Below are 22835 nucleotides of genomic sequence, written 5' to 3' on the forward strand. Positions count from 1 at the left end.
CACAAAGGCACCTTATCAGTGCGGTGACACTGACCAATAAACAAACGAGTTGACTTATTGCGTCTATGACTGAGACTTAGGTCTCTGCAGTGCAAAAGTGGGCGTTTATCACCATGTGGGTGTTTTCAAACTGCTGGGTGTTTCTGAATCATGCAATCTAAATGATCCCCCTTACCCAACCCCACCCCTAAACCTAACGTCACTATTACATCAACCAATTAGGTATCATGGTGTAAAAACACCTTGATCTGGTAACTCCCATTACTTTCCTGCAGAGACCTATACTGGGGCTATGACTTGAATCTTATCATCAGTTGAAGTGATGGGAAGTTCAGATCATTTTACCGAATCGGACGTTCAGCAAAATGAACGAATCTTTTTTCGAGTCATTTCAAATAAACGAACAACCCAAAGGTTCAGGAAGAAAAAAACAAAGTGCTATTAGTCTGCTTCACATTAGGAGGCATTTTGCTGCATAATCGATCCACCACTGACCATATGCAACTATGGAAGCTCAACTTCCATTAAATGGACTGAAAACGCTCAAGTATAAGTCTCAAAACGCTTGCTCTGCGCCAGTGGATAGACACACGCAGTTATGTGCATGTCACAGACTGTCCGGGCATGCACTTCCGCGTTTCAGAGATCCGCCTTTTACTTTCCATCAACATTACATTAATTAACGTTTAGAAAATTGATTTTTGACATTTGTGAATCAATTCAGACTCGTCTGCTTATGCATTGCGATACATTTAAGAATCAAATTTTTATCCCACCCCTACTAAATATAGTATATAATGTAAATGTAAAAATCTGAAATACAAAAAAATAAATAAATAAATAAATAAAATGGTATAGGTATTAATTACTATTGTGATATTGATTGTTTTAGGGGACACTTTGACAATGGGCACTGGATGCTGGGTATTGAAGGTGAGGTGGTGTGTGAGGGCACTCAGCCCAGTTTCCTGTCCGGCCTTGCCACTCGGTTTGCTGCTTATTACTTGTTTAATCTTGAGTATCGGGAGGAAGCAGTGTGTACCTTGGAGTTCATTCAAAGGTAATGGTTGAATTCTAACAACTTCAGAACCAGCATTTTATAGATAAGTTATAGTAGAACATTCCTTTTAATAATGTTATGTTATAAGTGTTATTTCTGTTGAGGCCTTTAAAACAATGTGTCTTAACTCGAGAAGAGAATATATTTGTCTCCCTATTTAACACCAGCAAACTATTGAGTTAAATATGTTTTTTTTTTTTTTATTAGTGGACATCTCCAACTTTCTGGGAGGTCCTAAAACCGATCTTAATTACATATTGTCTGTTTCATGACCCTTTAGCCAAGGGAAAAGTGCCATCGAAATAAAAACAGGACAAGTGATACAGAAGAAAATGTGTGGCAGTCAACCCACGTTGCCACTCTTCTGTGCAAATTCCAGTGGAATTTCTGAAATGTAAGGATACACACACACCAAGATTGCGTCTTCCTTTTATTGTTCTCTATCTGCCTTTGACTGTACCTCTCATCCCTCTGTCTCTCTCTGACTGTATCTCTCATCCCTCTGTCTCTCTCTGACTGTACCTCTCATCCCTCTGTCTCTCTTTGACTGTACCTCTCATCTCTGTATCTGTCACTAACTGTATCTGTCCTCCCCCTATTTGTTTCTGAAAGTATTATTATGTTTTGTAATATATCTAATGTATTGTCCTCTTTGCTCTTTTCAATATTTCTATTCACACTTTGAATCCTGGGATGGAACTTCATCTGGAGCATAATTGTTATTTAGTTGATTTTTATCTGTTTGATGGAAAGTTTGTATGACTTGTTTGGCCATATCGGTCTACTCTTTAATGATGAAAGCTATCTGAAAACGTCTTTGTGGTTTTTAAAGGATTAGTTCACCCAAAAATGAAAATTAAGTCAATAATTACCTATGTCGTTCCACACCCGTAAGATCTTCGTTCATCTTCACAACACACATTAAGATGTGGCTCAGTGAAGCCTGCATTTCTAGCAAGATCATTTATTTTTTATATGCTCTGATTTGAACTGAAATATTAATAAAGCTTCAAAGCTTCATGAAGCAGTGTTTTTTTTAAAAATCATCCATCGCGAAATATTGTTGAATAGTCATTATTTTGTTTTTTGGCACACAAAAAGTATTTTCATCGCTTCATTACACTAAGGTTGAACCACTGTAGTCACATAAACTGTTTAAAATATGTTTTTAGTACCTTTCTGGGCATTGGAAAAGGAAATGATCTTGCTAGCAATGTAAGCATCACTGGGCCATCAGGTTTTATAAAAAATATCTTAATGTGTGTTGTGAAGATGAACAAAGGTCTTAAGGGTGTGGAATGACATGAGGGTGAGAAATGACAGAATTTTCACTCTGGGTGAACTGTTTTAATATGACCATGTTGGTCATGTTTCGGTTATAACGCAGTTTGAATATTTCTTTGTGTCTAGGTCCATGATGGCCAGTATGTTCCAAGTAATAAAAAAGAAATCATGCCAAAATTTCATATCCATTTAAAAAAAAAAATGAAATAATTTTAAAATAAATAAAAATGAGTTCAAAATAATATACTTTTTGTCATTTTTTAATGTAAATTTGAAAGTGATATATAACATTTTGACCTGTTTTTTTTTTTTAATGTTATTTATTTTATTTTTTTGGTGAATTAAGTTATGCATTATATAACACTTTATGCAGTTAAAGTTAAGTCAGCAATAGGGAAAATATATTGTATGCTATCATTTTACATACTTTAAATATAGCAAATACACATATGCTTTTTTCAAAGAATTGCTTTGCACAGTAAACTACTTGAATGTGTGCATTTGCTATTTAAATAATTATGTTAAATGCCATATTCAATATATAAAAAAATGCAGTATAGAATATTTTTTTGTAAAAATGCAGTATACAAAATATAAAAAAATTACTGTAAATTTTACAGTAAAATACTGGCAGCAGGGTTGCCAGCCAGTTACTGTAAATATTACAGTAGTCTTAATGTAATTTAATTCACAGAATTTTACTGTAATTGAGAATACAGTAAAAATCTGTAAATTAAATTACAGTACGACTACTGTAAAAATTACAGTAACTGGCTGGCAACCCTGCTGCCAGTATTTTACTGTAAAATTTACAGTAATTTTTTAACAGTGTAGTCATGTTCCATTATTGCAGGAACGTGGATGTCGGGTGCGGAAACTGCTGCTGCCAGACGGTTCCGCATGAAATCACTGCACAAAACTTCTCTGTTGATGTCAGCGTTGTCTTCGTTGTTGACATCATCATCATCATCGCTGTAGCAACAATGGGTTGTACAGAATAATTAACTCAAATGATATATAGGGAATTTGAATAATTAATCAGGAATATGATTAATATTTATATCTCATATGACAGTTACAATAAATTGTATTGATTATGAAAAATAGCTCAACTGTCTATACCAATAACTAATTACAGGGCACTGTAACTTACTCAATAATATGTCAATATTCCATTCTTCATATCAATTATTGTGATATCTCTTACTGTAAATTACTGCAAATCAAACAGTGGTTTGTCCAGCAAACCAGATTGACCTATCAATTTTCAATAAAGTTATCACTTCTTATAATTCAAGGAAAAATATTCTCTGGCCATGAAAACATTATCCTATCCTTATGATAAATTTAGTTTCTAAATTTAAAGCCTGTAGCTAAAGATCAGACATCTCAGTGACTCGTAATGTGAGCGGGTGGTGGAGACAAGAATCATGAATATATGGGTTTTAATAATTACTAATAATACATCGAAACTACAAATCACACAGAGTAAATATGCGTACGACAATACAGACAGTAAACTTTTTACAAGACATAACGGAATCCAAATAAAAGAGAGAGAGAGAGAAATGAATGAGGTCACAGAATGAGCTCAGATATGGAAATCAGTCAGTAACCCTTCTCAGCCAACAACGGATCAAATCATAGCAACACTTTAAAGCAGCATTTAAATCTCCATAGAAAACGATACTTACATGGCCCAGACGAGGGTCGCACAGGAGAGCAGCGTGTCCAAGAACGAAGAGAGGAAGAAGTGAAGAGAGAGGGCGGACCTTGTTTGGTCGGTTCTTATGGCTTGGGATGGTTCACGCCTCTTTTCGCATGAACAACCAATGAACGTCCGCGATCTGAAGCGGAGGGAAAGTTCCTTTGTCTCTGTGGAAACACCCACCCTAATGATTTAGGGCTTGTCAGATTTCATCAGGGATATTCTAGCAAGTTCGTAATTCCAGAATAAAAAATTTTTCATTACTTTGCTTTAGATAAGTGGGTCTGTCAAAGCATGACGATTACAAGAACACCAAACAGTACATATATATAACTGATAGAAACACAAAGTTACATTCAAATGCAGAATTACACACATTTAAACATTAACACATGCTAATAAATTGCAGATAGTCACAATTTATATGGGAAACATCTAATGTACCAAAAAGAAATACGTAATACATTTATAAAACATAAAAACAAAAAGGTAATGGTTTAGAATGCATTGGGAAAATAAACCAGTGACCTGGCTTCTCTCCTGTCCTGTTGCCCAGGGGGGTCATAAAGTTTATATGAGCTGCAAAGCAGGTGGGGGTTACATAAACATGACTATTTGAGAAAGAGTTAGACTGAGGAGAACATTTCCACTTATAAGTCAGCACTTTAACCATTTACCCAGGATTAACCATTTTTATGCAATACACAAACATTCAAAATACATATTAATAAGGACTTACAAAAGTAAGGAACTTTAAGAAAGGTTTCGTTTTGCGTGTGTGTGTGTTAAGGAATTTGGGGGGTTTTCAGGTCTCCTTTGAGGCTCGCATGGGTATCATAAAATAATTTAAGTCCAGCCAGGCTGGCGCCAGGCCAGGCTTTTAGTGCAAAAAGGGTTTCATTTGTATGCCTGAATTTAACCCATGAATCGATGACCTGCATATGCGTTACACATCCCCCTTTCGTCAGATGAAGTCCCTGTGTGGACATCATCGGACGGCAATCATCAGGATGGGCAGATGACAGGTGAATCGTGATGGTCATGTAGCAGGTGGATCATGATGGCAGGTGGTTCAAGATGACAGGTGGTTCCTGGAGCTGAGGATTCAGCTTGATGAGGTTTGGTGTTGTCTTTGACTTGGCACCCCCTTTCCGGGGATTCCATCGGCGATCTCCAGTCACAGTTGTCGTGGGTTTGGCGGTAGAGGTTTGCGTCTCGTTGAGTATCCTGTATAGGATGAAGGTCACGCCAAGAGTCAGGGCGGGACCCATGACGGTGGAGATGCACCGTGCAGTGTCGGCAGCAGTCCAGGCTCGGACCGCAGATGACGGGTTCAGAAACGGGCTGTCGAGACAGTGCTTGGAGGGCTGTGTCAACAGGAGTAATGTCAATGTGTTGGGTGGTAGCTTTCAGTACTTGGTCAAGCAGCTTGGCACGGGTGGCGGTGTCATGCTGGTCATAGGTCAGTGTAGCTGAGCGCACAGGAGTGTTGACGAGCCATCTGTTACCCACAATCTCTGCTTCCGTTTCTGTGACTTGTGTACGAGGCTTGGCTTCGTTAGGGCAGCGCGTATCGCTGACCCAGGGTTGCAGCTCACAGATTCCTTCAGCGTTGTGTCTGAGGAAGGGTTTGCTAAGGCAGAGATAATGAATGTCTTTGGTCAAAGTACACATGTGCATGTTTGTGGCCAGGTACAGCTGTGTGTCGCTGTCGCGGTAGGCCACCACATCTGGAATGTGTGTCTTGGTGTGGGTGTTGCTTTTCCACATCCTGACACTGACAATGTCTTTAGGTCTGTAGACTTGGCTTGACTCGCTGATGAGTTGGTTCAGGAGCACATTCACTTCTCTCTGTTTGGGGTTGACGTGCCATCGAAAGGCACTATCCATTTACATTTACATTACATTTACAGAAGAAACAGTTGAGCAACATAGAAAGACAGCAGCTTGTGAGTGTTTTGTCTTGTTTTCTCATCAGACTAGTGTGTGATCATCATTGCTAGGAAAGTTTTAGGGTTTAAATTGTGTGTGTCTTAACCTGGTTAATACGTGCTGAAAGTGGCTCTTGGTTTTGCATTTGCCTATCGCTGGACTGCCTGGTTTCGATCTGCTAAATAGCAAGGCGTGGCCAAAGCCAGTGAAAGTACTTAATTAGCTGTTTGGAAAGCACTTGTCAGAAGAAACAGTTTAGCAACATAGAAGGACAGCAGGCTTGTGAGTGTTTTGTCTTGTTTTCTCATCAGACTAGTGTGTGATCATCATTGCTAGGAAAGTTTTAGGGTTTAAATTGTGTGTGTCTTACCCTGGTTAATACGTGCTGAAAGTGGCGCTTGGTTTTGCGTTTGCCTATCGCGGGACTGCCTGGTTTCGATCTGCTAAATACCGAGGCGTGGCCAAAGCCAGTGAAAGTACTTAATTAGCTGTCTGGAAAGCACTTGTCAGAAGAAACAGTCGAGCAACATAGAAGGACAGCAGCTTGAGAGTATTTTGTCTCGTTTTCTCATCAGACTAGTGTGTGATCATCATTGCTAGGAAAGTTTTAGGGTTTAAATTGTGAGTGTCTTACCCTGGTTAATACGTGCTGAAAGTGGCGCTTGGTTTTGCGTTTGCCTATCGCGGGACTGCCTGGTTTCGATCTGCTAAATAGCGAGGCATGTCCAGCTGACTTCAATCACAGGTAATCAGGCTAATACAAAGCACTAGGTTTCACCGTGGCAGCGGTCGTGGCAACCCTCGTGTGAAGCCTCCTCGTGTGAAGACCGACGAGTGTAAAGACAATCGACTCTACCTGCGCGACTCCACCGAGCAAGGACAACGACAGGGCACTTGAGTATTGCTTTTCTCTTTCTTTTTGTATAGCCTCTCAAATATCTTACACTTGTAGTGACTATGTGCTTTCAGATCTCTACTATCACTACTAACACTCGGAGAGCACGCTATGTACGTCGCAGGAAGGCCTGTCTGACAAACCTACGCCATGTCCCTCTGACCTCTACTACTATGCTCTCTATTCCAGTTGGTCTCTGGAACTGCCAGTCTGCAGTTAACAAAGCAGACTTCATTTCTTCTATTGCTACTCATTCCGGTCTCAACCTCATGGCACTGACAGAGACTTGGATCAAACCTGAAGATACTGCCACCCCTGCAGCCCTCTCCACTAATTTCACTTGTTCCCACACTCCTCGTACCACTGGGAGGGGTGGAGGTACGGGTCTCCTTATATCCAAAGAATGGAAATTTGATCTTCAGCCATCACCTACAGGTACTGGTTCATTTGAATCACATGCCATTACTGTAACCCACCCTGTTAAAATCCACTTTGTGGTCATTTATCGTCCCCCAGATCATCTGGGAAACTTCTTGGAGGAGTTGGATGTGCTGCTATCAAACTTTCCTGAAGATGGTACTCCTCTGGTACTGCTTGGTGACTTCAACATCCACCTAGATAAACCCCAGGCTGCTGACTTCAAAACTCTGCTCACCTCATTTGACCTCAAGCTAGTGTCTACTACAACGACTCACAAATCGGGCAACTAACTGGACCTCATCTACACACGCTGTTGCTCTGTGGACACCTCTTCAGTTGCTCCACTGCACACCTCTGATCACTTCCTCATTACTGCTAACCTAGCACTTACTCCTGAAGTGGCACACACTCCAACGCAGGTCACCTTTCGACGGAACCTACGCTCACTCTCTCCATCTCGCCTATCTGCTGTGGTTTCATCCTCTCTTCCACCACTCTCTCAGTTTTCTGCTCTGGACACGAACAGTGCTACGGACACTCTTTGCTCCACTTTAACATCTTGCTTGGACAACTTTTGCCCACTGTTGTCTAGACCAGCACGCACTGCCCCATCTGCCCCCTGGCTGTCCGAGGTTCTCCGTGAACATCGCTCTACACTCAGGGCTGCAGAGAGGAAATGGCAGAAATCAAAAAACTCTACGGACCTCAGTGTGTATCAATCTCTCCTCTCTTCCTTCTCTGCAAATGTCTTCACAGCTAAAACATCCTACTACCACAACAAAATTAACAGCTGCTGTGACGTTCGGACACTCTTCAAGACTTTCTCTTCTCTTCTTAATCCGCCGCCTCCACCTCCTCCATCAACTCTTACAGCGGACGACTTTGCAGCTTTCTTCACAAATAAGACAAGATCCATCAGTGACCAATTCTCCACACCGCAGACTGAGGACAACTTTACAATGACTGATACACACTCTTTATCCTCCTCCTCCCCACTCTCAGAGATGGACGACTAGAAAAATTCTCCTGTCCAATCATCCTACTACTTGTCCACTTGATCCTATCCCCACTCACCTCCTTCAAGCGATCTCTTCTTCAGTCATACCTTCACTTACTCACATTATCAACTCCTCTCTTCACTCTGGAACATTTCCCTTAAAATTCAAGCAGGCTCGGGTAAGCCCACTGCTCAAGAAACCATCTCTAAATCCAGCACTTCTTGAAAACTACAGACCGGTATCCCTTCTTCCATTCATTGCAAAGACACTTGAGCGAGCTGTGTTCAACCAGCTTTCTATGTTCCTTGGACAGAACAACCTTACTGGACCTGTCTGCTGCTTTTGACACTGTTAATCACCAGATTCTCCTGTCCACCCTCAGAACGATGGGCATCTCTGGAACTGCTCTCCTGTGGGTTAAGTCCTACCTCTCTGACAGATCCTTCAGTGTGTCTTTCGAGGGGTGATGTTTCAAAGTCACACCACCCTGCTACTGGGGTTCCTCAAGGCTCAGTACTTGGACCACTTCTCTTCTCCATCTACATGACATCTTTAGGATCTGTCATTCAGAAGCATGGCTTTTCTTATCACTGCTATGCTGATGACACCCAACTCTACTTCTCATTCCAGCCAGATGACCCGACGGTAGCTGCTCGCATTTCAGCCTGTCTGAGTGACATTTCTAGCTGGATGAATGACCATCACCTCCAGCTTAACCTTACAAAGACTGAACTCCTGGTGATTCCAGCTAACCCATTGATTCATCACAACTTCTCTATACAGCTGGGCTCGTCAACCATAACTCCTTCGAGGACAGCCAGAAACCTAGGAGTTGTGATGGATCATCAATTAAGCTTCACTGACCACATTGCTACAACGACCCGGTCCTGCAGGTTTGCCTTATACAACATTAGGAAGATTAGACCCTTCCTGTCAGAGCAAGCAACCCAACTTCTTGTCCAAGATTTTGTTCTCTCCAGACTGGACTATTGTAATGCTCTCCTGGCGGGCCTTCCTGCATGTACTGTCAAACCTCTGCAAATTATCCAGAATGCAGCAGCGAGGGTTGTCTTCAATGAGCCAAAAAAAGCTCATGTTACTCCTCTCCTCATCAGGTTACACTGGCTACCAGTAGCCGCTCGCATCAAATTCAAGGTACTGATGCTTGCCTACAAGACGACCACTGGCACGGCACCAACTTACCTAAACTCACTGGTTAAATCCTATGTGCCCTCCAGAAGTTTGCGCTCTGCAAGTGAACAACGCCATGTGGTGCCATCCCAAAGAAATTCTAAATCACTCTCACGGACCTTTTCCTGGACTGTTCCCAGCTGGTGGAATGACCTCCCAATCTCAATTCGTATAGCTGAGTCTTTACTCATTTTCAAGAAACATCTAAAGACTCATCTTTTTCGCCTGCACTTAACCTACTAACACAAGTACTTTTCCTTTTCTTGTCTTTTTCATTTAATAAAAAAAAAAAAAAAAACCTACCTGGCTATGCGTTCTATACTAGACTAACTGAGACTTGTCATGGCACTTGTATACTGTTGTTGTTCTCTTGTTGACCTGACTGCTTCTATTGTTCTCATTTGTAAATCGCTTTGGATAAAAGCGTCCACTAAATGATTAAATGTAAATGTAAATGTAACTCAAACGTGAAACCTACCTCTGTGCATCAACCCTGCACAATTCAAACTCTCTCCCTTGAAGCTGTGGAAACGTGCTTCTGAGAATTTCTGCAAACTGTGTCTCACTCTGCTCTCTCTGTACAACAAGTCTCTGACTGGCAATGGCATCTATTGGTCAACAATGTGAAATGCTGTTAGTTTAATTTGTTTACAATCAACATCACAATTTCATGAATAGCATTATAAGCAAAGTACTTACCTCTCAAAAGAAGATAACCGATCAACACCAGTCCGGAGAAGAATTACTTTAAATGGACATGTCACATTTCTCCTCCACACCCTTTTGGGACGAGCATGCCATGCAACGGCTGTTCATTGAGGAACATCTCAAACCTTTCAGAGAACATTTAAACATAACTCTACTACGAAATTTAAACATATTTGCTATAACCTAATTAATGATCTGAAATAAAGTAAGTTTGATACTTATTGTTTGTTATTATAATGTCATGATTTAAGTTGTCCAATTAAATCATCCAATTAATTTATGTTTATGTTTTTATTAAACATATTAAGATATTTTTGGTCACTGAGGGTTTCTGTAAAAAAAAAATAGTAATAGATCATATTAATTATTATTAAAAGATAACATTACTACTAATTCTACTATCATACTAATATATATACAAAGCACTATGAATTGATGAGCTGCTGGGTTCATGAATATTAATCACGTTTCTGCCTTCGGTCAAACTGATTTGGAGAACATGGATTCATATTTCAAACAACTTTTGCGGCTTAACATTTACAGATACTGGTCCATATGGAGATTTGATTTGATTAATTTATACTAACTTTGACAAATTCCACGACTGTCCATATTAAAATGTAAGTTTAATTTTCATGACTGGATTTTGAGATTCCGTCCTCGTTTTCTGCTTCGCGGAAATCATAGCGCTGAACCGTGTTTGAACGAGACCTCGGTACTACCGGTACTTAAAGAAACCTGGCACCGTCACATTTACATTTTTTTAGTACCGACTTGGTACCGAAGTACCGGGTCTTTTGACAACACTACTTCTCATACAGTCGAAGACATGACTCGAGAGCACTTTGTTGCTCTTTGAGCACTAGCTTGATACCGTTAGCTATAGTTCCTCAGTAAATGGCAGAATCTTTCATTTTTTTCTTTATTGGTGATTGTTCAATCTGTCTTTCCCGAACATCCTTGACTGTGGCTAGTTGTTCACAATTTACTGACAGGATATATATAATTTCTGACAAAGTGAGCAGACCAAAGGACTATGCGTGCATTGCTGCCGAAGGGTCACATAATCTTCCATGACATTATTTCATAAAATATACAGATTGGCTGTACACACGAAAATGCAAAGGTGTAGCTTTTAGATCCAGCCACTCTGGGACCCGGTTTAAAAAACAAAAAAGTGATTTCACTACAAAAATGCCGGATCCGCCTGGACGAAACACATATACCATACAAAATATTTACAAATACAGCTAAACATGTCTCCATTTGGACAGGACTGTGATTGTTTTTTGTATAACTGTGTATAACAGATGACTGAATGAAACACTTGCCACGTACAGTGCATTAAAACGGTTTCTCTCCAGTGTGGATCCTCTCATGTCTTTTCAGATGTGATGAAACAATGAATCTCTTGTCACAGTGTGAACATTTATACGGTTTCTCTCCAGTGTGGATCCTCTCATGTGTTTTCAGATTTGATGGATCACTGAATCTCTTGTCACAGTGTGAACACTTATTTGGTTTCTCTCCAGTGTGGATCCTCTCATGTGTTTTCAGATGTGTTGATTGATTAAATCTCTGGTCACACTGTGAACACTTATAAGGTTTCTCTCCAGAGTGAATCCTCTCATGTATTTTAAGACTTGATGAATCTCTGAATCTCTTGTCACAGTGTGAACATTTATACGGTTTCTCTCCTGTGTGGATCTTCTCATGTGTTATCAGACTTGATGAATCTCTGAATCTCTTGTCACAGTGTGAACATTTATACGGTTTCTCTCCTGTGTGGATCCTCTCATGTGTTATCAGACTTGATGAATCTCTGAATCTCTTGTCACATTGTGAACACTTATATGGTTTCTCTCCAGTGTGGATCCTCTCATGTGTTTTCAGATGTGTTGATTGATTAAATCTCTGGTCACAGTGTGAACACTTATAAGGTTTCTCTCCAGAGTTAATCTTCTCATGTGTTATCAGACTTGATAAATCTCTGAATCTCTTGTCACAGTGTGAACATTTATACGGTTTCTCTCCTGTGTGGATCCTCTCATGTGTTATGAGACTTGATGAATCTCTGAATCTCTTGTCACAGTGTGAACATTTATACGGTTTCTCTCCAGTGTGGATCCTCTCATGTGTTTTCAGATTTGATGAATCTCTGAATCTCTTGTCACAGTGTGAACACTTATTTGGTTTCTCTCCAGTGTGGATCCTCTCATGTGTTTTCAGATGTGCTGATTGATTAAATCTCTGGTCACAGTGTGAACACTTATAAGGTTTCTCTCCAGAGTGAATCCTCTCATGTGTTTTCAGACTTGATGAATCTCTGAATCTCTTGTCACAGTGTGAACATTTATATGGTTTCTCTCCAGTGTGGATCCTCTCATGTAGTTTCAGACGTGATGAATTTCTGAATCTCTTGTCACAGTGTGAACACTTATATGGTTTCTCTCCAGTGTGGATCCTCTCATGTGTTTTCAGATGTGTTGATTGTTTAAATCTCTGGTCACATTGTGAACACTTATAAGGTTTCTCTCCAGTGTGGATCCTCTCGTGCTGTTTTAAATTGCTCACTGAACTAAATGTCTTTTTACACTCAAAGCACATGTACTCTCTCACACTAGTATGTACTTTCTGATGTACTTTCAAACTTTGTAGATTCCAAAAACTCTTACCACACAAATAACATGAATGTGGTTTTTCCTTTGAATGAAATTTATAGTGTTTCTTAAGACGTGAAGCCCATAAAAACATTTCACCACATTGATCACATGTGTACGGTTTCTCTCCAGTGTGGATCTTCATGTGTCTCTTAAGGTTTGCTGATTGTTTGAAACTCTTCCCGCACTGATCACAAGTGAAAGGTTTCTCTACAATATGAATTCTCATGTGACGCCCATAACTTGCTTTGTGTGTGAAACTCTTTCCACACTGAGTGCAGGTGAAAGATTTCTTGACTCTTTTTTTCTTTAGATCTTTCAAAGGTTTTCCTCCAGTTTTGATATGATTTTTCTCCTCAACTTCACTTGATTCTTCATACTCCTCTTTCTCTTCGATGAACTCTGAAATAAAAGTAAAAATTATTTATTTTTGTTAATTTGTTAAAAGCTGTGAAAAGTGAACATAAAAGTGCTCACTGAATGTTTAGCGTCTGTAAATACACAACTGAGTTTTTTTGTTTCAGATTTAATGGGGACAACTCTTTAAACATAAAATTCACACAATGTAATTTTTTTGAATGCCCTCTACAGATTTTGACACATCGTTGTTCTTTGGGGTCAATATGACCCCAAGGTCTTTGAGCTGTATAAAACAAGAAATATAAACATTTTACTAGGGCTGTGGCGGTGGCAGATATTTATTAATTTTGTTTTATATTTATGTATTTTATATACACAGATAGGGCCTATCTATCTATCTATATATATATATAAAAGGGATATACTGGTATCAAATTTTCCTCTTTCGATTAATTCATAATGTTTTTATCATGGTATTGAAATTTATTTAGTTTAAAAAAAGTGGTCACAATATAGTATAACAAGATTATATAACTTTTTTCTTATAACAAAATTAACCGAACATTTAAATATAATAAAATATATAAAGTGCAAAAGAACTATAAAGACCCATAAGTATCACTTTACAATAAGACCTCATTAGTTAACCTTAGTTAATGCATTAACATTAGCAAAGTTGAATAACTTAGCAAATGTAGCTATTGTTCATTGTGAAAGTCTTGGCTCATTAAATAACACAGTTGCAACTTTCGATTTTTACCAACGTGATATTAAATATTGGAATAACTAAGATTAATGAATGTTCAGATTTATTTTTCTTTGACCGTTTGTGCTAACTAATGAATTAACTGATGTTAACTAATGAAGCCCTAATGTAAAGTGTGAACGAACAATAAAGAAACATTTCAAACAATATCTAGGGCATGTTGTAGTCCAGATTAAAATGGAAAAAAAAAGATTGAAAATAAGTAGCCTAGTCTAAATATTTGGCTCTGTGATAAACACCATGGCAAATACACAAATCTGAATGGGTATTTAAAATGATTTAAATAAGTTTTAGAAAGTAGCACAGCTGCTTTATGGGGATTCCAGGGTAAGGAGCTGCATTTTCTGCAGTTTAGCGCCATCTGCTGTCAGAGAGTTGGTTGTTTTGAGCCCCTGCCCCTATGAGGTCTGGTCTGCGATTTCTTCCGAGGGAAGGGGTGTGCATTATGAATATTTTTGATCGTGGACGATAAAAATGTCTCCACAATCTGCCTTTGAAGAAATATTTTTGTATTATGCTGCATTGCAAATTCTATCCATGGAATGAATATACTGCAACAGCCAACATATCCAGAAACATAGACACAGGTATTTATGTCTATCTCCAGTTCTGCGGTCCCACACAGAGTACGCAGTAAGGCACCATACCAGTTGCTCCAAAAATAAACCTTTCGTTTTATATGTACATTAACGTAAATGTAAATAAACATGTACACAGAATTTTAAAAAATGGGTTTCACGGTGAAGACCACAGACAGGTGAAGCACACGTGACATGCCATTGCTGGAGCCACATGCTCGCTCTCACCTCAATCTTGTCACAGTGTTCAACCATGAAACAAAAAAAAACGACGACAATAAAAATGAATCTACTATGCTTGGTTTCTTTTCATTTATTTTGAACAGACAGTAGTACAATTATTTTTTTCCACCTAGATGTGAAAATACTAAATATTATGTTAAATATATATAATCTTCAGTACATGTGTACATACAAGGAATACGTTCTTTTCAATACACTTAAGGCCCTTTCACACTGCACGTCGGACCCGGCAAATTGCCGGAACATTGCCGGGTCGCCTTCTGTGTGAAAGTAAACGTGTCCCTGGATTGATTCCGGTGTTCAGTCCCGGAACGAGCGCTGTGTGAAAAAAAAGTCAGATCTAATGCCATGTCGTAGTGATGATGCACATTATCACGCGACTCTTTTACCAGGTGTTTTGAAGGAACATCAATGTTCGTGACTGAAAAACATTTGCAAACTGTAATGAAGCAGAGATCAGTTAGTTCCTCATTATCAATGCTGACGCTGGGATAGATTCGTAGCTTCATTGAAAGTATAACGTGCCTAAAGTTTTCGACTCGTACATTACATGTCACACCCTGATGTCACGTGTCGTTATGGGACCTTTACGGGTTGTGTGTGAAAGCACGCACATATTCCGGGTAATCACTGTCAGTGTGAAAGTGCAAAATCTAGCGACCCGGGAACAATTGCCGGGACACATTACCCCTGTATTTGCCAGAATCGCAGTGTGTAATGGGCTATTACTTTCTGCCATTTGAGTTCTTTATTTTATTTTTTCATTGTGAGTGCATGCAAAAAAATAGACCTTTATACAGTGATGCAATATTCAAAGACAATGGTTTAAAGGGATAAGACAAGTGTATAAAGGGATACTCCACCCCAAAATGAAAATGTTCATTTAGGTGCTAGGGTTTTTTGGAAAAAATGCTGTATTTATACATCAATATTGCAAAAGCTTGTGGCCTGAAAGGGCTTAAAGATAATGATCTACTGTAAATTAAAAAAATGTTGGGCATGATCGAAAGTTTATGTTGGCTGTAAATATACTCATCTAATTTGCAAATTATGATGTCACAAGGGGGCAGCCTTCTCGAATTTCATAATATTTAGGAAATATTAGATATTGAATGAATGTTTGAAATTATTTGCAAGGTTTTCCGTATCTGTTTTATTGTTTTGTTATTTGTTATTTGCTATGTTCGTCTTCGGAACACAATTTAAGATATTTTGGATGAAAACCGGGAGGCTTATGACTGTCCCATAGATTGCCAAAAAAGTTACACTGTCAAGGTCCAGAAAAGTATGAAAAGCATCATCAGAATAGTCCATCTGCATCAGTGTTTCAACCGTGACCTTATAAAGTGACAAGAATACTGTTTGCAAACAAAGAAAACAAAAATAACTTTATTCAACAATTCCTTTGTCAACAGTCTCCTCTGTGTCTCCCCACATCACTCAAACTGCCTACGCTTTTCTGTGTCAGCCGCACCACAAGGATGCACTCTTTGCTTTCAAATCAAAGCATAAATACATGTAGAAACAGCACATTGTTGCGCAGCTGACACAGAATATAGAATATTCAGTCTGTGAAAGACACATTCAGTATCAGCACATGGTTACGGTCTAGCAGGCTTTGTTTTCAAGAGCGCAACTCACTTCATTCAATGTTCTTCTGCTGGTAGTCAGCATTGTATCAAACAGCATTGTATTGCTCCGATTAGAGGTCAACCGATATTTGATTTTGCAGATACCGATAGCTAGGTTGGACCACACTGGCCGATACAGATTAATTGTTTTTAAAATGGATAATGAAAAAAAAAAAAAAAAATCTTTATTTACAAAAATTATTTTCCATGATTTAAATTTCCTGGATTCTGTTTTTTTTTTCTTCTTTTTTTTTATTCTACTCCACTCCTTTTTAATAGTTAAATTAAAGTTTATTAATCATAATGCAAGTCTAATTAATTAACAAAAATTACATGATTGAAATGAAAAGTTTTATTTTTTTCTCACCATATATTTTTTGTTACCAAATATTGTTATAGCATGTCTAATTATTTGAATGCATAAAACAAATTAATCTTTTTCTTAAAGAAGCCTAATGGTTTTCCCCTCAAAAATTCTGTGTATTTGGATTTTTATTGTTATCAAATCAAGGCATGAAAATTTTATTTTATTTGTCTTTTAATTACTGAAAATTAAGTAAACATTATTTTTTGGCAAACAAAGGGGATTTACTTTTGAAATTAAAACATGGGAGATATTTTGTGTGATTCTTCCTTAAAAATAATGTTTGTTTCATTTTATTAGTAGTAGTAGTAGTAGGCTATGTACATTATACTGAACAATAGACTTCAAAATCGGACTTTTATTTTGATGGGTTTACGGGATTACCTTTACAGCTTTTATTGTACAGACTTTATTAGAGCCACAGAAAGATAAACATTTAGATGAAAATGCTCAATATACAACTCATTATGTACATTCACAACGATTCGGGGCGAATATAACTTCATTTAATGGAAAACTATGTGAATGGCACTCTGAGGTGCGCAAGGATTTTCTGTCTGAAGTTTCTCTCACTGTTCAGCGTGCATCATCACGTTTCTGAACAAACAGCATGTGCTGTCAGTGATTTCAACGACTAGAGGCTGCTCTTGCACTGTATAATGTAAACAGAACCTTCTCAGCTGCTCCAGCAACAGACGCAACCCGGGAAACTATCAGCCGATCCAGCAAGGTACGAAACGCGGAAAACTATCGGCATGGATTTTTGCCGATAACCAATTGTTCCAGCAATCAACTATCGGTGCCGATTAATCAGCAAAACCAATAAATCGGTCGACCTCTAGCTGTGATCACCCCTTTCTGGATTGGAGGTAGAGCTGGACGATTAATCGAAAAGTAAATCGAAACAGAAATTCAGAACCTCTAACCGTGTTAGAAAAAACACTGTTTCACACACTTATATGTGTGTTGCACACACGTGTAAGCGCGTTTGTGCATGCATGCGTTCATATTTGCTCATGTAACGTTAGCGTTATGTGTATGGGTGCGTGTGCATGCATACATAATTTTCTGTGTGTATGTAAGTGCATGGACATATCTCTCTCTCTTTCTCTCTCTCTGTGTGTATGTGTGTGTGTGTGTAAGTAAGTAAAGTGTGTATGTGTAAATTTATGTTTGTCTAAGTGCATGCATGTGTGCATATGTTTGTGTGTGCTACTGCTAATGTGTGAATGTGTATATGTGTGTGTTTGTGTGACGGTCACGGAAAGACCGCACATTCAACATGGACTTTAATACACACACATACTCACAAACACACACAGAGACTGTTTAGTGATAAGAGTTTTTGATCAGAATGAATGGAATACCTGTAAACGATGTGTATTGTTCCCGTGTAGCATTTGTCCCGTGATTTTTAGAGTCCCGGTAGGAAACAATGGCAGGAATTATTGGTTCCGCTTAGGGTGGGAATCTACCATGTATTAATTGAGCGTGGGGGTTTCAGGGGCAACGCGGCCGAGTTGTTGCTGTTATTTCCTGTTTAATGTGAATGACTTAATAACATCAAAGTAGATTTATTAATTAGAACATCATGCCAATATGTTTCTTTTAGACTCTGTATATTTAGGTGAACATGTGTAAAGTGTTGTATGTGAGTTTGTCCCTCCCCATGGGGTAATGGTGCTGGCCACCAGTATAAATGTGAATGACTTTGTAATGGAAGGGAGTCTGTGTTTGTTGCTGCAGTGGAGAGTGTGGCCTGAGGGTTGTAGGTATTGTGGGTATTTTGATTAGTTATTTTGAAATTGACCTTGTTGTTAAGGAAGTTATTTTTGGAAACTTTATTTTGCATTTGAAATTAATTTGGATTTTTCTTTTTGGTTAAGACTTTGTTCCTTCTATTTTTTTGTCATGTTTAATCATATTATTGGGCTTGGATGATTGCCCTTTTGTAAGTTTAAATAAATATTTGTTTACATTTCAAAGTTGTGTATGCAAACTGCCTCTGTTTAATTTGGCTACAACATTTGTGGTGCCTATTATTAGGCTGACCATTACAGTTTGTGTATATGTGTTTGTGTGTATCTGTGTGCATGTGTATCTGTTTGTGTGCATGTGTGTATCTTATACAGTCTATGATGTGTATGCAAATGTGTGTACGCGCTTGCGTGACTGTATGCATGCATTTATTTCTATATCTGTATATTTGAGTGTGTGTGTTTAGGTGCATGTATGTGTGTGTGATTGTGTGTATGCAAATGTAAGTAACTGCAGGCTTTATTTTTATTATTTTATTTTATTATTATAGTTATTTAATTATTATATTGTTATATATTAATATATTATTTAGGGCCGGGACTTTAACGCGTTAATTGAGATTAATTAATTACACAAAAAATAACGCGTTAACTAAGATTAATTAAATACAGAAAAAAAAAATTCCCGCATTTTTAATAACTTATTTTTGCACCGCGGAACGTTTCTCACTGGATTTGTTTCGGCGGACCAATTATACTGAAGCACCAACTAGCGTTCGCTCCGCATATCACTGCAGCCTACAGCACATCGAGCCTCAAGTATCACCTCAACGCAAAACATATAGCAGCTAGCGTGGACTTTACACTTTATGTTGAACTATATATTATTTTGTTGTTGCAACAGTTTATGTTGAACTCTTTATTGTTTTGGCCAAGGTTATTGAGAGTTGGACTTAGTATGTTATGGCCTCTGAAGCAACAGAGAGATGTTTTCTAATAGTCAGTGTTTCCAATGTTCTGAATGTAATTGACAGTATTGTGTTTTACTTAAAAAACTCTTTACAGAAGGTTCTAGCACCTACAAGCTTCCTGAATTTCTGAAATGTACTATTTCTAAATTGTTTCTAAATATGCTATTGCTACACCTCATGGCAAAAATTGCACTGGTCTGCTAGACTTGGTTGAACAAAAATAAACAATATTTTGTTACTTAAGCTTATGTATTCAGTCATTATTCAATGGTATACTATAAATCCATGTGAAAAAAATTACTTCTCACTGTTTTCAGGTCAAATATTTATATGCGATTAAAATGCGATTAATTTCGATTAATTAATTACAAAGCCTCTAATTAATTAGATTAATTTTTTTAATCGAGTCCCGGCCCTAATATTATTTTTTAAAATGTTCTCTTACTAGTGAAGTGAAGTGAAGTGACATTCAGCCAAGTATGGTGACCCATACTCAGAATTTGTGCTCTGCATTTAACCCATCCGAAATGCACACACACAGAGCAGTGAACACAAACACACACACTGTGAGCACACACCCGGAGCAGTGGGAAGCCATTTATGCTGCGGCGCCCGGGGAGCAGTTGGGGGTTCGATGCCTTGCTCAAGGGCACCTAAGTCGTGGTATTGAAGGTGGAGAGAGAACTGTACATGCACTACCCCCACCCACAATTCCTTCCGGCCCGAGACTAGAACTCACAACCCTTCGATTGGGAGTCCAACCCTCTAACCATTAGGCCACGACTTCCCCAAGCTTATAAATTGCTTCATAATGAAAAGTAGTTTTATGTACATATATAGTGAGTTTGTAACACATGCTGCTTTTTTTTCAGTTTGGTTTACTCCAGTTATCTATGAAGCAGCAAATGGGCCATCTACATCGAACACAACACCATCTCAGAGGGGCTGGGGCCGTGGTCGCAGCTGTAGCTGTACAATAAGTACATGGGGGGACTTGACACCTCCAACAAGATGCTCAGAACAAAGTCGGTGCCCCATAAAACAAGTCATATGTGACCATTTTCCAGCACTTCCTGGACATTGCAGTGACCAACAGCTTCATTTTACACAAAGAACTGTGTGCCATCCACCATGATAAGCTCATGACACAGCAAAACTTTCAGGAGCTGCTAGCTGCTCAGCTCACAGGTTTTCTCCTGGATGGCCGGCTGAGAGAGATGCGATCATCTGCCTGTTCCTGTGAGTGATACTCAAGACCTTTCACAGAGTTGCATATGATGCAAAAGGAGCACCCCATGGAAGTGCCAGGAATGTGATGTGGGACTATGCTTGCAGTTAGACAGGAACTGCTTCAGATAGCACCACATTTATAGGACTGGATTGAAGGATCCAAAAACGCATGGAGAACTGGAGTACAACAAATGGCTCCTGAGTGAAAACTGTGCAATCCAGTGTCTCAAAAAGACTTGTATTTATGTATTATAGTTCCTTTTTCAAGATTGAGGCATTAGATTCTTTCGATCATGAGTTTTCAGGTTTTTTCTAAATAAAAATCAGTACAATTTCTTCCCGTTTTTATTTTTTTTGTCTATTTAAATTATATTTACTAACTCATTACACAAAATACATGTACAATAACTGTAATTCCCTGAAAGCCTATAATTTTCTGAAAAAAATTACACCTTACACTTGAAGATACCACATTATGTTCTAGTTTTATACTCAAAAAAACAAAATGAGTGAAAACGGCCAATTTTAGCTTTAGGTTCTAAAGGGTTAAAAGCATACTACCTGCGTGTAGCCACATGACTCTGCTCCGTCCAGTCAGTGGCATAAAAGCAAAACACGGATGTGAACGCCGGTTCAACACATACTGATGGCCTTGCATCTTCACTAAACTTTGTCAGTTCTATTTGTTTTATGGTTTGGAAATTCAAGCGATTAGATGATCAGATGTGTATTATTATATCGAGCTGCCATGTTCGCACTTGGGCTGTAAAAAAAAAAAAAAAAAAAAAAAAAAAAAATAGAATTTAGATTATTCGTAGAAAAAAAAAAAATCCACATTTGAATGCAAAAATGTTACATTCAAATTGTAGGTGTCCATTAAGGAGGCAGCTTTAAGGCACGCCCCGGGTACACTTCACATTCCGCGTTCTGTTCCGTCTCATACAGCTTCATCCACACAGCTTTCAGAAGGCGGAAGAGCTCGACAAGCAGTACCACTTCGGTCATCATTCACCTCGTACATGCGCTGCTGACAGCCATGCACCCCGTCCACGTGCAGTCACTTTTTCCCAATTGACCACAACATTCTTTTGCATAGACTTGAACATTTTGTTGGCATCAGTGGAAGTGCATTAGCATGGTTTAAATCTTACTTATATGACCGCCATCAGTTCGTAGCAGTGACTGAAAACGTATCATATCGATCACAAGTGCAGTATAGAGTACCTCAAGGCTCAGTACTAGGGCCGCTACTCTTCACGCTTTGTGTTACCCGTGGGAGATATCATCAGGAAACATGGTGTTAGCTTTCACTGTTATGCTGATGATAGTCAGCTCTATATTTCTTTGCGGCCGGTGAAACACACCAATTTGAAAAACTAATGGAATGCATAGTCGATATAAAAAAACTGGATGACAGTGACAGATGACAGTATTTCTTATTGCTAAATTCTGAAAAGACAGAGGTGTTAGGACCTAATTATAGGACCTAAAAACTCTGCTTGTAATAACCTAGAACACTGTCTAAGACTTGATGGTTGCTCTGTCAATTCTTCGTCATCAGTTAGGAACCTAGGTGTGCTATTTGATCACAATCTTTCCTTAGAAAGCCACATTTCTAGCATTTGTAAAACTGCATTTTTCCATCTCAAAAATATATCTAAATTACGGCCTATGCTCTCAATGTCAAATGCAGAAATGTTAATCCATGCATTTATGACTTAAAGGTTAGATTATTGTAATGCTTTATTGGGTGGTTGTTCTGCACGCTCAGTAAACAAACTACAGCTAGTCCAAAATGCAGCAGAGTTCTTACTAGAACCAGGAAGTATGACCATATTAGCCCGGTCCTGTCGACGTTGCACTGGCTCCCTATCAAACATCATATGGATTTTAAAATATTGCTTATTACTTATAAAGCCCTGAATGGTTTAGCACCTCAGGATTTGAATGAGCTCCTTTTACATTATAATCCTCTACGTCCGCTACTTTCTCAAAACTCAGGCAATCAAAATCAACTGCGGGCGGCAGATCCTTTTCCTATTTGGCGCCTAAACTCTGGAATAACCTACCTAACATTGT

At 38.7% G+C, this 22835-nt stretch overlaps 1 protein-coding gene across 2 annotated transcripts in view; it reads right to left on the reverse strand.

Annotated features, from left to right (window-relative positions):
* Nucleotides 1-3772: 3772 nt before the first annotated feature.
* Nucleotides 3773-22835, reverse strand: part of LOC127955929 (zinc finger protein 271-like) — a 31360-nt gene continuing 12297 nt past the window's right edge. The window contains exons 2-4 of one of the 2 annotated variants that reach the window (XM_052553590.1): nt 11535-13258; nt 10188-10321; nt 3773-10096 (exon numbers count right to left, since the gene is read on the reverse strand). In XM_052553590.1, the coding sequence (XP_052409550.1) occupies nt 11541-13258 (1718 nt within the window). In that variant the 3' untranslated portion in view covers nt 3773-10096; nt 10188-10321; nt 11535-11540. Of the gene's footprint in view, nt 10097-10187; nt 13259-22835 lie in introns of both variants that reach the window. The other variant, XM_052553589.1, reaches the window with a different exon arrangement.

Source organism: Carassius gibelio, chromosome B4 (assembly GCF_023724105.1).
Source record: "Carassius gibelio isolate Cgi1373 ecotype wild population from Czech Republic chromosome B4, carGib1.2-hapl.c, whole genome shotgun sequence".
In the NCBI taxonomy this organism is placed as follows: Eukaryota; Metazoa; Chordata; class Actinopteri; order Cypriniformes; family Cyprinidae; genus Carassius; species Carassius gibelio.